At 34.7% G+C, this 16,455-nt stretch overlaps 1 protein-coding gene across 1 annotated transcript; it reads left to right on the top strand.

The window, feature by feature from the left end:
* Positions 1 to 860: 860 nt before the first annotated feature.
* Positions 861 to 1,737, top strand: LOC143598480 (uncharacterized). The gene is made up of 2 exons (XM_077076686.1): positions 861 to 1,052; positions 1,189 to 1,737. Exons 1-2 carry the CDS (start codon positions 861 to 863, stop codon positions 1,735 to 1,737), a joined length of 741 nt encoding a protein of 246 aa, XP_076932801.1.
* The last annotated feature ends 14,718 nt before the right edge of the window (positions 1,738 to 16,455 follow it).

Raw genomic sequence — 16,455 nt, 5'->3', positions numbered from 1 at the left:
CACAACAACTTTCTTCGATAAGACGGGTTACGTGCATTACAGACGCAGACCTTTGGGGTGTACTGTGAACAAGAATGATGTGGTTGTCGACAGTATATATGTTGTTCCTTATAACCGTACTCTTTGTCTACACTTCATGGCGCACATTAACGTCGAGTATTGTGGCTGGAGTATGCTTATTAAATATCTTTTCAAATACATTTCTAAAGGTTCTGATCATCTTCATTACAAGATCACAAAGTCTCCTAATGAACCCACTATTCTGAATGAGGCTCCGTCTCACATAGATGAGATCCAAAACTTTGTAGACGGTTGTTTCATATGACCACATGAAGCCTCCTGGAGAATATTCAATTTTATGATACACGAGAGGAATCCACCGGTTCAAGTTCTGTCTGTTCACCTAGAAAACTCACAGAACGTAACAATTAGGGATAAGGACAACCTAAACAACATTGTTGAAAACAGGTTTATTACACGAACAAAGTTAACAGAATGGCTTTCCAACAATCGTTATGATCCGTCAGGGCGACACCTAAGATACGTTGATTATCTGCTTGAGTACACGTGGGACGTTAGATCAAAGCATTTGGCTTAGACGTTCTTAGAATGCTTATAAATCATCAGAGAGGTTGTCAGTCTTTTGCTTCGATACGGACAGTAGATGGCCATATTTTCTCAACTTTTCGCGATGCATGCGCGAAGCTTGGCTTGCTTCAAGATGACAACGAGTGGTCCTGTACCTTTAACGAAGCAGCAGGTTGGGCCACTGCTACCGAGATACGATCGCTATTCATCCATATGCTTTGTACCGTGACATATCAAATTTATTACAACTGTGGAACGAACACTGGTCCAAAATGTCTGATGACTTAGCACGGAATTATAACATAGCCAACGACACCGAACAACAACAATATGTTCTATGCGAGCTTCAGTTGTTGCTGATGTCAAGTCTTAACGGTAAAAATTTATCATTATTTGGTTTACCAATGCCGTCAGGAAATTTCATGGAGCGTTTACAAAACACTCTACTAATGGAAGAGAAAAAAGTATGATAGAGAACAACTCTCACGTGAACATGATGCATCTAAAGCTTTGTTAAATACTGAGCAAAAAGCAATATACGAGGACGTGCTCACAGCTATAACATCTGTCTAACAGATCTTGGCATTTGTCTATGGCCAGGGTGGAACCGGGAAAACGTTCTTATGGTCAACAATTATCTCCGCTATCCGCTGCAAAGGTGATGTAGTGCTTGCGGTTGCAGCTTCCGGAATAGCGTCGTTATTGTTGCCTTCAGGAAGAACCGCTCATTCTCGGTTCAAGATACCCTTTTATTTGGCAGATGACTCTTTGTGTGATATCAAGAAAAATACTCACATATCCCAATTGATAACTGAAGTTGTCGTAATTATCTGGGTAGAAGCACCAATGAGTAATCGACGATGCTTCGAGACATTGAATAAATCACTTCAAGACATTCTTGATAAACCATACCTTCCTTTTGGTGGAAAATCGATGTTTCTAGGAGGAGACTTCAGACAAACATTGCTAATTGTTCAAAAAGCGTCAACATCATCTATAATTGCATCTTCATTACCAAACTCATACCTATGGCGACATTTTAAGATATATCAACTAACCCAAAACATGAGGCTACAAAGATATGACATGAACCAATCAGAAGCATCCTCCATCGCATGGTTCTCCTCATGGCTCATATCATTAGGTTAAGGAAAACTAGGCATAGCCCATAAGGATGACCCTCAAAATACAAAGAAAATACAAATTCCATCCGAACACATAATTCAATACTCAGACATAGCATTGTCTGAACTGATACACTTCATATACGATGCAGAAACCCTACAAAACCCTTCAGCGACAACACTCTCTAAAAAGGCGATTGTCTGCCCCAAAAACGAAACTACACAACATATAAACAATTATATACTATCCATATGAACAAGCAAAACTTACAGTAGCATAGATTCAATTGTTCCACATGCGGGTGACAATGGAGACACAGAGATGTTATATCCAGACGAATACCTAAACCTGCTGAACTTTAACGACCTTCCACCACATCACCTAGAACTGAAGCTTAAAACACCAGCCATTCTTCTAAGAAACCTGAATCCAACAGTAGGCCTGTGCAATGGCACAAGACTAATAATTACCCAACTGTTGGAAAGAATTATCGAGGTCGAGATCATGACTGGAACAATGATCGGTATATACCACAAATAATCCTGACCCATACAGACAAAGAGCTGCCATTTGTTTTTAAAAGAAAACAATTCCCAATTAAACCATGCTATGCCATGACAATAAACAAAAGCCAAGGCCAATCGTTAGACAAAATCGGCGTTTATCTACCGGAACCAGTTTTTAGTCACAGTCAACTGTATGTAGCAATGCCAAGAGCCACCAAACCCGAGTCACTAAAGGTTTTATTAGTACCACACGAAGACAATGAACCATGTGAAACAAGAAACATAGTTTACTTGGATTTCTTGCGCCACATAATACATGAATAAGTCATAGAACATACATACCAATTAAACAAATACTTTACACCTTTTTTACATGCATATACATAAATACCATGCTAACCTACTAACTATAATAAGAACAGTTATAGGCAATAGTGGTACATAGGTAGCACATAACAATGCCATCTTATCTACAGGAAATAAGGAACATGTTTGCCATTAGGATTTCACATTTTGCACATAATCACCTTTTGAATACAATAATAACTGTCTAACTTTCAATTGCAAACTGCAGGTTTACACAAATGTCTATGATGCGCATTTCTGAAATCAAAGAGTTTGAAACTCCATCACCAATATAAGTTCGCATCCTGAAAAAGTGGACTTGCACTGCCAACAAGCCCAAACTATGTTATCTGCTCATCAATGAACATGTAAGTCCTACCCTCTTAAAATTAAAGAATATAAACTACATGTCAACTGATATAACACCTCATGCTAGGGAGATTCCATAAAAGCAACAGCCTCAACGAATCACAAAAGTCATTTTGATTCACTTATCGCCATTAAATCGTGCTACATAATCAACGAATATATAATCTTAGCAAATAGGACATATATGCCGGTGGTAGCTCACGATGCATCCTTAAGGCTTGGAATGAAAGCAACTTTTGTTCCATCCACCAACAACAAAATCCCAGATCACTACTTTGATTTTGCTACCTTCAATGAACTCATGCCAAGAACAAAGGGCACAAAAAGGCTTACCGGTAAAATACATAACCCACTAGAATTTCAACTCTTTATTCTTTATCACACATACCAATACAATATGCTGCATTTACAGATTACATTGGGTGTGTGATATCTGACAGCTACAAAGTAGTAAAATCAACGACATCAAACTAAACAAATCTGAGAAAGATTACAATTGTTGACGAGGAGATGATGCTAAGGTTAGTCACTTACCTACCTCATACTATTGTAGATATAAAACCCATTTACTGCTCGAATGGTGTCAATACCGAAAATATGAAAAAACTGAACAGTAGTGCCGGTTTAGTACATATTGGTATGGCATGGTATTCGGTTAAAAATATGCGGTTTTAAGGAGCTCAAGCCTAAAACTAAGCTCTTTACTTAGTAAACGAGCTAAGAAGCTCAAGCCTAGAATAAACGAGAAAAAAAAATACTAAATATCCTTAAAACAACAGTTAACTTTTATCAATTTTGCTATCTCATTACTATTATTATTATTACTATTATTATTATTAACCATTTATTAAAAAAATTACAAATGGATAAAAAAAATTATTATTACTATTATTAACGTTCTTATATCACAACATGCAGCGATGTGACACTAGAATTCACCTTCTGGCCAAGCCACAACATCAAAGTTCCCAGAAAGAATCAAGAAGGGAAGCATCCTAGCAATAACATCTGCATTGGTTACAGAATTCATGGGTAAACACATCCCAATAACATCAAAATTAACATGTATTCCCAAAAAACTAAACCAACAGCTATTGTAACAGGTTACCCACAACTAGAGACATCCGTCGCAATAACAATCAATGTAGACCCAACATTCCCTTATATCATCCATCATGTGAACAGGTAATATTTCAACTTTTCAACCACACCACTACCATACCGTACCAACACCCGCACTGACATGTTTAACATGTCATGAAATCAACACGACTATCAACACTATAAAACATATGAGCGTCTAGCATCACACTAACAAGAAAATAACATGTCTGACAGGTTGAACAACCTAATGTTACCAGCAGATCAACAATCAGTCCCACTCAGTCCCACTCGCAGATATACTCATAAAAAATCCCCATCGACAACCGGTAAGCAATCATTTTATTGAATTAGAAATAAGCACAACACTAATACACAACGATATAAAATACAGAACAACCACAACCACAGATGCAACGCACACATAAAGGCCATAACAACAGACACAAAGTGGTTCTATGTCGTGTGTCCCGAATACGGAAAGCACATGCATCCACAAAAGAAACCCATATGGCTTCTCATGCGAGGACCACGATACCAACAAACCACCCAACTTCATGTAAGCTATTTTACGGATTTATTAATTTTCTACATGCACTTCTATGGAATGAACTTGCAAAACTTATGTTTACTAGGTACTGTCACAACGCTATCATCACTGAAAACACAACCGACGTGCCAACAATTTTCTTTAATGATGCGATGACAGCTCTCCTCGGAATACAATGTAGTGACCTCATCAAAACTCATGGCTACAAGGACCAAAAAACCCACCACCACCCGTTTTCACAGCCGTTAAAAAAAAAGAGAGATGATGGTAACAGTCAAAGCAAACTGCACATTTGCAGTCAACAGTGTCAAAGAAACACCAGCAACGCTCCCCCTCGACCCAACAACACCAGCTGCAAAATCTCAAGGCAAATGGCCAATGCAACAACAACCAGGTAAAACATAACAAACAATTCAAGAATATGGAAATTAATTTATGTTCATTTTTTTAATATTAAACAAACAAACTAACACAAATATGCATTCAATAGTGTTCATCAACGTCCGACATTTATGTTAGTTTATGTTCGTTCATCCAATTTTACATTATCAATTTTTATTCTATTGAATTAAACAAAACATCTATATGATAACAGGGGCTAAAGAACAAAACAAGAAAAAAAGGCTCTAAATCAAGCCACATATAAACCTTTTTTGACCATGGAATGAAGAAGAAAGCTCACTTTTGGAAAACACAAGACACGAGCTCATCTATGAAATAAAGTAACTAGCAGGCTAAAATAAGAAGCCTCCAAACCATGGAATGAAATCAAACAAGAAACTTTTGAATGACATCCAATATCAAATCCATGGATAAATATGTATGCAAGACCACTTTGTATTTTGAACTAAATGATGGTTGGGAAGTATGTATGAACAGCTTTAGCAACAACATGTGCATCTAAAAAACAAATCACCACAACATATGCAACACATACGAACATGTAACCTACACGCCCCGCAGCAACACGGGGGCACGGTTACTTGTTGTTGTTATTATTATTATTAATATTATTAATAGTATAGTATATTAGAATTAGTTGAATGTAATTTTGAATTATTTTATTAGAAAATATTATGAGAATGCTCATTATTTATGGTAAGATTTATTCCTTTAATAGTATAGTAGGCTTTATTTTACTAAAGTACATGAAATAAACTTGTCAAAAATCAAACTTTCTTGCCATTTGACTCGTTTTGAAGATCATGAACCTAGACATATCACCATCATCAATTCATCATTGACTAATTCAATTGAGTCAATTCCATGATTTTCTCCATAAGACTTACCCTTTGACTAGCTCCAGAAATTAACTCTCCATTGCATTATAATTAACGACCTTGTGGCTATAAAAGGAGGTATCTACCTCTATCCATTCCTTGCCACAATCCCTCATTCATTTAATTTCACTCTAACTCTCCAATATGGTGCATTAGCTTATATTTACTCATAAAAAATATCGAGTTCAAGTTCTTCTCTTGTTATTTCAACCCCCACCTAATTCATATATTATGTCTATATGGTTTCACAAGAAGAATATCATCCCTATGTCAACCTTTGACTATGGGTAATCATTCATCATTTTCCACGCCATTCGTTAACATGATTCAAGTTCAAGATTTTTTTTATTCATGATATGTTAATCAAAATACGATTTTTTACACTTGTTAATATAAATGACATTTTAAAATGTTGAACACAAACCCGACTCAACCTGGGGTTTGTATCCGACAAAACCGAACCACTCGCTTAAATTCTTTTCTTTCACATAATCATCGGTTCCTTTATTTATAAACAAACTGGACCTTATAATATGAATAATAACTATTATAACCAAATTCTTTGCTAGAACATGAACTATAATATTTGCGGCGAAAATCATTTAGACTATTTTGAGTGAAATATATATTTTCTAAACCTTTGTTTTTTTTTCTCTTTCTTCAAAAGCACTTGAACTTTAAACCGAATCATCAACCTCTTTGCATATTTTTAAATTTTCAACAAGTCTTCTCCTAAATCTAGAATATATCTTTTTTTATTAGGGTCACTCGTCGAACCGAACTTTTTTGGTTCACTCGTTTAAGTTTATTCTTCATCTTCTAACTCGCTTAATTTAACAAGTGAATTTCATAGCTCCTATTTTTTCTAATGCTTTAAAATTATTTAAGGTGTAGCATGTTACCATGTTTTCTCTTTATTTCATGTTCTTTGTTTACAAACCGATTCACAATTATGTCATACACGTTAATAATATTTCTTTCATATGTTTTATGATGACTATTTGATATACTGATATTTATATATATTTCCCTTGTATATTTTATATATTATTTTATTATTTCTTGTTCTTTTTTAGTTAAGATGAGTATACTAATAACATAATTGTGTTATGTAGGTTCCAGAAGTTGAACGCAGCTGAAAGGGTGAAAAACGAGTCAAAATAAGCTTAAACGAGAAACCGGAACGAGTCAAGAAGATACTAGAAGAATAACTGGTCGGACTGGCCATTGGCCGACCTAGTGGTACTCGCCGCGCCGTAAGGCCAGCTTTTCCTCCTTGGTCGCGCGGCGCCTAAAGGGTAAAATTCCCGAAAGTTTGCCCGTTTGGTCAGGTTTAAGGCCTAGTTTCACTATATAAACACCCTTAAACTTAATCTGAAGAATACCCTACGATTACTAGCCGAATTTGGAGTTTCATGGAGCTTAGGATTGAATTATTTGGCGGCTTTGAAGGCAGTGAATCATCCGGTGAAGTGCTACTTAATCGAGATCGAAGACTACCGGTTTATCGCCTTAATCTTTCATTTCTACTGTTTTTTGCCATGTTTCCCTTTATTATTATTTTGTTTGATTTTCCAATGCTAGACTAAACGTTATAGACTATCAATGAACCATCGTTAATGTTTGATTTTTGTTTGGATTATGCTTTTCATTATAGTTTTATGAATCACTAAACGATTTGATTTTATTTAAATGATGCATATGTGCGTTTGGTTTTGATAGATGAGTTTAATTGTTCCACATTATCTTTGATGATTATTCCATATAATAGGATTTTGTTAGCTCATCTACTTTGTGTTTTGTACTAGTTTATGATTGAATTCGAATAAGATAATATGAATAATTATTAGTCAAACGAATAAAAGTGTGCTGCTAACCTAAAGAGTTGTAAAGTGGTAGGTTATTTGTTAGATCTTTGTTGATTAAGATTGCTAGATTTAGTTCTTCGTCAGGAGTCCGTCTAGGTTTGATTGGTTACCATTATCTTTCGAGTCAATTGAGTCTATTAAACTACCTTTTATTTCCGCGTTGTATGGTAGGATTTCATTATAAAGGTACTCGTTCACAATTATTTAAATAACTGTAAGGGAGTTTAATATATAAAAATGGTGTGTCTTAAAACTTATTAGAAATTCATAGGTGTCTTCTTGAGAAGGACCAGGGTTCCTGTTTAGGTTTTCTTTTAATTGTCTATTTTATGAACTCAGTTCCATAACATGTATTTTCTAACTAATTGATTACTACAACTTAGGGCATTCTAGCCTAGGTGGTTTTTCATTATCATCAGAGTCAGTCAAATTAAATTGTTTTGAATTTTGTTTACTTGCCTTTTCTAAATTAGATTAGTTTATTAAGTTTATTTTTAGTAATTTAACCCCCCCTTAAACAAATATTAAAATAAATAGCCGTGTCGGTTTGTCGAGTCTAACTAGTTATTTTACGTAATTTAAAGTGTCTCGTGGGTTTGATATCCAGACTTACTTAACTTTAATAGAGTTGATCAGTTCACTTGCTAGTCAGTAATTTAGTCGAGTTTTAGAGAGTCTAGAGTATTACTTATTGTCTAGTTTAGCGTAATTTAGTTAATAATTACATAACTACTTTTAGTACATCAAGTTTTTGGCGCCGTTGCGGGGATTCTTGGCAATTGCGTTATTAGCTTCGATTAGACTTACTTTCTACGTACATGATATCAGCTTTATTTCATATTTTGTTTGAGTCGTAGGAGTCTAATTTTTGTTCTAGTTTATTTTTGTTTTAGTTTTTGAGTTTTATTTTTAGTATACTTACTTGGTCTTTTGTGTTTTTCAGTTATATGCCACATCTTTGCTCACAAGCACCAAAATTAATTCTTGATCCCATACATTTAAAGACGGAGTCTAGTGATCACGTTGATCTAGATACTACACCAAAGTAGACACCACCATCAAGTCCGAAAATTATACCAAATATTCAAATGGGGACAACAACATAACTGCTTATGTCACACCCCAACCAATGGCGGAAATGCCGGGGCGCGAACTGATTGTCACAGCTCTCAAGGTTACTATCATGCACAATATAAGTTTCAATATCTATTTAATAATTTCAAATAAAACAAATATTCATGTACATCAATGTTATAAATAAACAAATTACATTAAACATCCAAAATTAAATTCTTGTATCTTTTCTCTAACATGCATCCTAAGTTGCTTCAAACAATCTTGATAATCACGTCACACGATAACCTGCATATGCGTTGAAAATAATATAGTTTGTCAATACAAGGTTGAGTGAGCAACATACCAGTTTAAATTTACATATAGTATATATCAAAAATATATAGTTGCAACAAGTCATATGAGAATAACAAAGTAACCAAATGAGTAAGTAATTAAGATGTCGAGAAGCACAAGGCTATAACGACTGGCGTATGATCATACTAGACTGATATTATGTTGGACCTCTCCGAATGAGAAAGCATACAAAGCAAATAAGCACATAAACAAATAAGGTATAAGTTGTTAACACATAAGACAAAGTTGCAGTTTTGTGTATAAGTATATATGAAAAGTATATTTACGCATATGTCCCCAAAATATTGAAAGCAGTAAAATAGGGGAATGTGGTACTCACCTCGAAAACGAACAAAAGTGATTAAGATAATGAGAACTCAGGAAATCATACGCGAACGTTAAAGCCTAAGAGAAACAAGAGAAATACAGATATACTAAGTAAAGTACAGGCTTTATTACGATAACTAGATAAACAACATTAAATTAATATCATAATAATATATATACAAAAATTAGTTAAATTGATAAAACATATCTTGAAAAATATTACCTTTAACTTTTATAAATATAAGTATATATATAGTTTACTTAATTATATATAAAAATATGATATTTTAAGTTTATATATATTTATATATATATATGCTTATATATGTATATACATGAATGAAAACGTGAGTTAAACGAGTATTATCAAAGTCGGGTTTCACTAAAATAAGTTTAATTAGTTATTAATATTATTGATATAACTATTAAATACTTAAAAAGAAAATATTAACAAAAAAACCCAAAAATCTCGGGGTGGCAGGGGTCGAACCCGCGACCTCCACACCGCAACATTGGTGTCAAACCAGCTGGACTATCCAGCACTTGCAAATAAGATCCAGCTTGTTTTATTTAAAAACACAATCAATAATGAACAAATTTTGATTAAGAACCCTAGAATTGACAATCTGATAATCCAGTTGAAATTAATCAAAACCATCTTAGGGCTTCTGATCAGTACAACATCGCGATTAAAACCATATATCAGGTTACCTGTAACGATGATCAGACGTAGTGTAACGAGGTTCAACAGTGGTCGACGGCGAGGTGGCTATGAACGATGATACAAATGGCTAAACTAATTCAAATAAATATGGGGCTAATGATTATTAGGGTTAGGATATCGTACCTGCGCGATTAGTTGATATAATACAACCAATTTCGTGTTCTACAAGGTTAAACGAGTGTCAGTTAGGTTAAATGGGAAGACGGATCAAGATTGATACGATTACCATATATGGATTGTCGGTTAAGGCCGAAAATGCTATTGTTAGTTGATTTCCCATATCAATTACATCATACAAACGAAAATTAAGGTCCAAGTTATTGATTTGTGAATTCGGGTCCAAGAAAAGCAAAATGGATAGGGGTTTGGGTTATGGATATCCAAGTAAAGAAAATGGGTTATAATGAAATTTTCCTTTTAGTCCTTGAGGTTTAAGGATGGGCACGAATGAGGTTAATAGTTCAGGTCTGGGTTAAAAATGCAAATGTAAGAAAGATAAGATAATATATTATATATAATTAATAATAATATATTAATAATTTGTCTTCTCATTAAACACGACTTTTGATAAAATGATCCGAACATCGAAACGAGTCGGGTGAAAGTATAAATCGAAAACCCGAGTTATTACAGTCTCCCCTACTTTAGGGAATTTCGTCCCGAAATTAAAGAATACTATAACAACACCTTTAAAGTTTGAGGAAAAGAAAATTTTAAAATAAAATTTAAAAATTCATTACACCGAACTTTGAATAGTAAAAATAAGGCTCCAAATGAAAATTCGATAGGGGCACTTATATATAGGATGTACCAGTGGCGTATACACCATGTCCTTATCATTTTTACATTTGTACCGTTATCCCAACTACTTTCCATTCTATATTACGACACACAACTTTACGCTTCATGATTTCCATGCGAGGACTTCGATAATTATGTTCCGGACCATAATTATTGTTATCTTCGGATGGTCCACATGATTCGTCTCATCGTGTGGATTTACAAAACGTTTGATTAAAAACATGAATTTGAGGAAAGAAAAGTTTTAAGGAGTTTTAATTTATAACATTAGAAATCAACAATGCATAAAACAATTTCAAAAGTTGGCGTGAATTTTAATAGGGCAAGAAATTTTAAGACGACTTATAAACGTAAAGATATATAAAGTTAAGAAGGGTAGCTTATAAATAGTTAAGGTTAATGATGATAAAGAAATAAGATAGAAATAGGTTCCAATAAACAATCTATTTAATCAAGAGAAACTTAATTTATTAGATAGAAGATAAATAGTTCAAATGGAAATAATCCAAGATCATAACGAGGCATTACAAAACGAAATGAAAGGCAAAATAAATTAAGATAAAGGTAATGGAAAAATTATTCACGATCATTGAGTAGCTTAATGGACATGACTTGGAGTACCATGAGGAGTTGCAGAAATAGGAGCAGTTGAGGTAGATTGATTTGGCATTGCTTGGAAAACTGGAGATTGGACGGTTTGCAAAAGAGTTGTTTGGTGGAAATATGTTTGGTAAACTTGAGCTTGTGGTTGCGAGGTGTGGTAGTGTTGGGTTAAGTAAAGGTTGACCTTGATTGATGGTAAGAGTTTGAGGGACATGAGGTTTATGGGTTTCCACAATGGTAGCAAGCACGGGTTGAGCATGAGGGGTAGGTTGTTGCGGTACAGCGTGTACAGTAGGCGAGACACGGCAGGTGTTAGCAAGATGACCATAACGGTTACAGTGGGTGCAGCAACGACATAGGAATTTAACTAGATGATGATGGTTGTAAATGGAGCACAACGGGTAAGGACCAAGGTAAGGTTTCTTGTTTGAGGAGACTTGCGGTTGGGTAGGATTTGTTGCAGCAAGGTTCTTACGTTTCTTGTTGTGAGGATGAGTGGAGGTAGATGGTTTGTAGTCACCAATAGGTGAATTAGCGGGAAAAGTTGAATCGGTTGCATTGATGTTGTGAATTCGCATCACTATCCTAGGGATCGCAGCAGCTATTCCTTTGGCGATACAGGAAGCTATACGGTGGTTGTGAGAATCAAACGATTCATGTCGAGGATGGCGGTGGTTTATTGAATGAGACATTCTATAGGGGCCAAAAATGAGGATTTGCAAGATGAAGGATAAATTGAGGAAATCATAAGAATAGTAAAATGTTTAAATATGAAGATAACTTATAATAATGTTGCGTTAAGAAGTAAGGGAATTGCGTCATAAGGATTAAAAGTAAAAGTTTATAAGATGGGGGGGGGGGGGTACATAGCGTAAATAGTTATTAAATGATGTAGTCAATAAGATTAATGTGTGACGACTACATGAGGAGTTAAGTCAGTTTAAAATTTAGATTATTAAGTTTATAATAAACTAACGAAATATAAATTGTGGATGTTGGCCTCCCATGAGCTTTCCATGGCAATTTGAATGGCCCAACGAACTAACAAAAAACAACTGAGTTTGACAGCCCATGAGCGTTACATGGCAATTTGATTGTCCCAACTAATTAACGAACTAACAATGCAATGAAGTTTGTCGGCCCAATGAGCGTTACACGGCGTTTTAACCGACCAAACTAAATAACGAACAATCAAAATAAATATGGGTAGTCGGAGTATCTTGTGAATCACCACGTTTGATTACTCCAACAAAAATACGAAAACAAGTTAAGAAATGAATAGTAGGAGTGCCCATGGGTTCCATGGATTTTTCACCCAACTAACCATTTAAATAATGGAACACAATAATCGGGAAAACCGAGTTTAGCCACAAATCACCGTGAATTCGGTTAAAATTAACCTAAGGTGTCGGTCATATGGCATTTATGGGTCTCGCTCGGGTCCATAGGGTTGAGTAATGTGGTCAGGTTATCACCCAGGTAAGGATTAGCGTCTTACCTTTGGTTCTTGGAACCGTTTTTCCAGTGCCCAACTCACAGTTTCTCTTCCTCTTTCATTTATCAAAGGGACATGCCACATAACCTAGCCTTAAGGTTTACGAGTGAAAACAACAGGTGAGAATTCTTAAGGAATTTTCCCGTAAAAAAAAGCAATCTAATTTCGAAAAGTTTTCTTTGAATGTTGAGGCATAGCCTCAGAGTTTGTGTGTGTGTGTGCATTACAATACAATAGATAATAAATAATCTAAGAAAGCTGTAAACAATTTAATTTGAACACATAAAGGTAAACAGATAGGCACGTATAGGGTTCATAAACATGTGTCTAAGGCAATTTCTAACGACCTATCTTAAACCTTCGGCTCTGATACCAATCTGTCACACCCCAACCTACGGCGGAAATGCCGGGGCGCGAACTGATTGTCACAGCTCTCAAGGTTACTATCATGCACAATATAAGTTTCAATATCTATTTAATAATTTCAAATAAAACAAATATTCATGTACATCAATGTTATAAATAAACAAATTACATTAAACATCCAAAATTAAATTCTTGTATCTTTTTTCTAACATGCATCCTAAGTTGCTTCAAACAATCTTGATAATCACGTCACACGATAACCTGCATATGCGTTGAAAATAATATAGTTTGTCAACACAAGGTTGAGTGAGCAACACACCAGTTTAAATTTACATATAGTATATATCAAAAATATGTAGTTGCAACAAGTCATTTGAGAATAACAAAGTAACCAAATGAGTAAGTATAACTGAGATGTCGAGAAGCACAAGGCTATAACGACTGGCGTATGATCATACTAGACTGATATTATGTTGGACCTCTCCGAATGCGAAAGCATACAAAGCAAATAAGCACATAAACAAGTAAGGTATAAGTTGTTAACACATAAGACAAAGTTGCCGTTTTGTGTATAAGTATATATGAAAAGTATATTTACGCATATGTCCCCAAAACATTGAAAGCGGTAAAATAGGGGAATGTGGTACTCACCTCGAAAACGAACAAAAGTGATTAAGATAATGAGAACGCGGGAAATCATACGCGAACGTTAAAGCCTAAGAGAAACAAGAGAAATACATATATACTAAGTAAAGTACATGCTTTATTACGATAACTAGATAAACAACATTAAATTAATATCATAATAATATATATACAAAAATTAGTTAAATTGATAAAACATATCTTGAAAAATATTACCTTTAACTTTTATAAATATAAGTATATATATAGTTTACTTAATTATATATAAAAATATGATATTTTAAGTTTATATATATTTATATATATATATATATGCTTATATATGTATATACACGAATGAAAACATGAGTTAAACGAGTATTATCAAAGTCGGGTTTCACTAAAATAAGTTTAATTAGTTATTAATATTATTGATATAACTATTAAATACTTAAAAAGAAAATATTAACAAAAAAACCCAAAAATATCGGGGTGGTAGGGGTCGAACCCGCGACCTCCACACCGCAACACATGTGTCAAACCAGCTAGACTATCCAGCACTTGCAAATAAGATCCAGCTTGATTTATTTAAAAACACAATCAGTAATGAACAAATTTTGATTAAGAACCCTAGAATTGACGATCTGATAATCCAGTTGAAATTAATCAAAACCATCTTAGGGATTCTGATCAGTACAACATCGCGATTAAAACCATATATCAGGTTACCTGTAACGATGATCGGACGTAGTGTAACGAGGTTCAACAGTGGTCGACGGCGAGGTGGCTATGAACGATGATACAAATGGTTAAAATAATTCAAATAAATATGGGGCTAATGATTAATAGGGTTAGGAGATCGTATCTGCGTGATTAATTGATATAATACAACCAATTTCGTGTTCTACAAGGTTAAACGAGTGTCGGTTAGGTTAAATGGAAAGACGAATCAAGATTGATACGATTACCATATATGGATTGTCTGTTAAGGCCGAAAATGCTATTGTTATTTGATTTCCCATATCAATTACATCATACAAACGAAAATTAAGGTCCAAGTTATTGATTTGTGAATTCTGGTCCAAGAAAAGCAAAATGGATACGGGTTTGGGTTATGGATATCCAAGTAAAGAAAATGGTTTATAATGAAATTTTCCTTTTAGTCCTTGAGGTTTGAGGATGGGCACGAATGAGGTTAATAGTTCAGGTCTGGGTTAAAAAATGCAAATATAAGAACGTTAAGATAATATATTATAAATAATTAATAATAATATATTAATAATTTGTCTTCTCATCAAACACGACTTTTGATAAAATGATCCGAACATTGAAACGAGTCGGGTGAAAGTATAAATCGAAAACCCGAGTTATTACATCTTACCAGCAAGCTTCCGATGGTTTCACCTGAAACCACTCACCAATCATCATTTGCGAGATCGATAACCCGGATTCATGGCAAATTTGGTCCTATATCATGGCCGCTCTCACCCAAGTTAACAAATTTCATGGGTGTGAAGGTGAAGATGCACCAGCGCACGTCATGTATTATCTGGTCCCCGATTTCAGCTGGATCTTACTTAATAATGTCATAAATCACACAAATAGATGTGTCGACAAGGGAGTTAATAACGGGTTGCTATATTTAGAAAGATGACCGTTTGTTAAAGGCGGAATCAATAACAAACATACGGTTGCTTAATCAATATTCAAAGGTAACCAACACAATCAAGATTCACTCAAAAGATTTCCATTCATATAATATTCATCATACAAATTGGGTAATCGATTTAGGGTTTCTTGAAGGGAAAGTTTTTCGTACGAATCCTAGGACAGCCGTCACACACACAAATATTCTCTTTCAATTAATGTGTCTGTCTGCCCTTGGTCCTTAGGTGGCGTGCCCTAAAACATTCTATTTATAGGCCTGCCACCCTAGGACAGCTGTCATTCCTTATAGAAACCCAAACATTTATACATATTAAAATTACATAATCACAAAATATTCTAAGTGTAAAACAAGTCTTCCGGGTAGGCTATGCATCAATCTTCATTTTCCGAGTAGGTTGTGTACTCTGCCATCCTTCACAACTTGGTAACTTAGAAGTGTGCTCGGATCAGTTTCCAGGTAGGCTTTACTAAAGAAGTATTTTACCAAGTAAAATACTCACCGGGTAGACTTCAATCTTCTTTGCCAGACTTTGCCCGACAAACCCTTACGAGCGACCTTGTTCTTCAATGGTCCATTCAACTTCTTGCTATAAAATAACTTATTAGCAAACTGTACTCGGCAGTACTGTTCCTTGCTTGAGTTGAACCTTGCCCGATATTACTTAAGGATATTACATTAAATCATCAAGCTTGTTCGGACCACTA

This window comes from Bidens hawaiensis, unplaced genomic scaffold, assembly GCF_021521415.1.
Source record: "Bidens hawaiensis isolate Kalapana, Puna unplaced genomic scaffold, B.hawaiensis_p1.1 tig00050425_1, whole genome shotgun sequence".
Taxonomy (NCBI): Eukaryota; Viridiplantae; Streptophyta; class Magnoliopsida; order Asterales; family Asteraceae; genus Bidens; species Bidens hawaiensis.
This window is presented reverse-complemented; position numbering and strand designations above follow the sequence as displayed.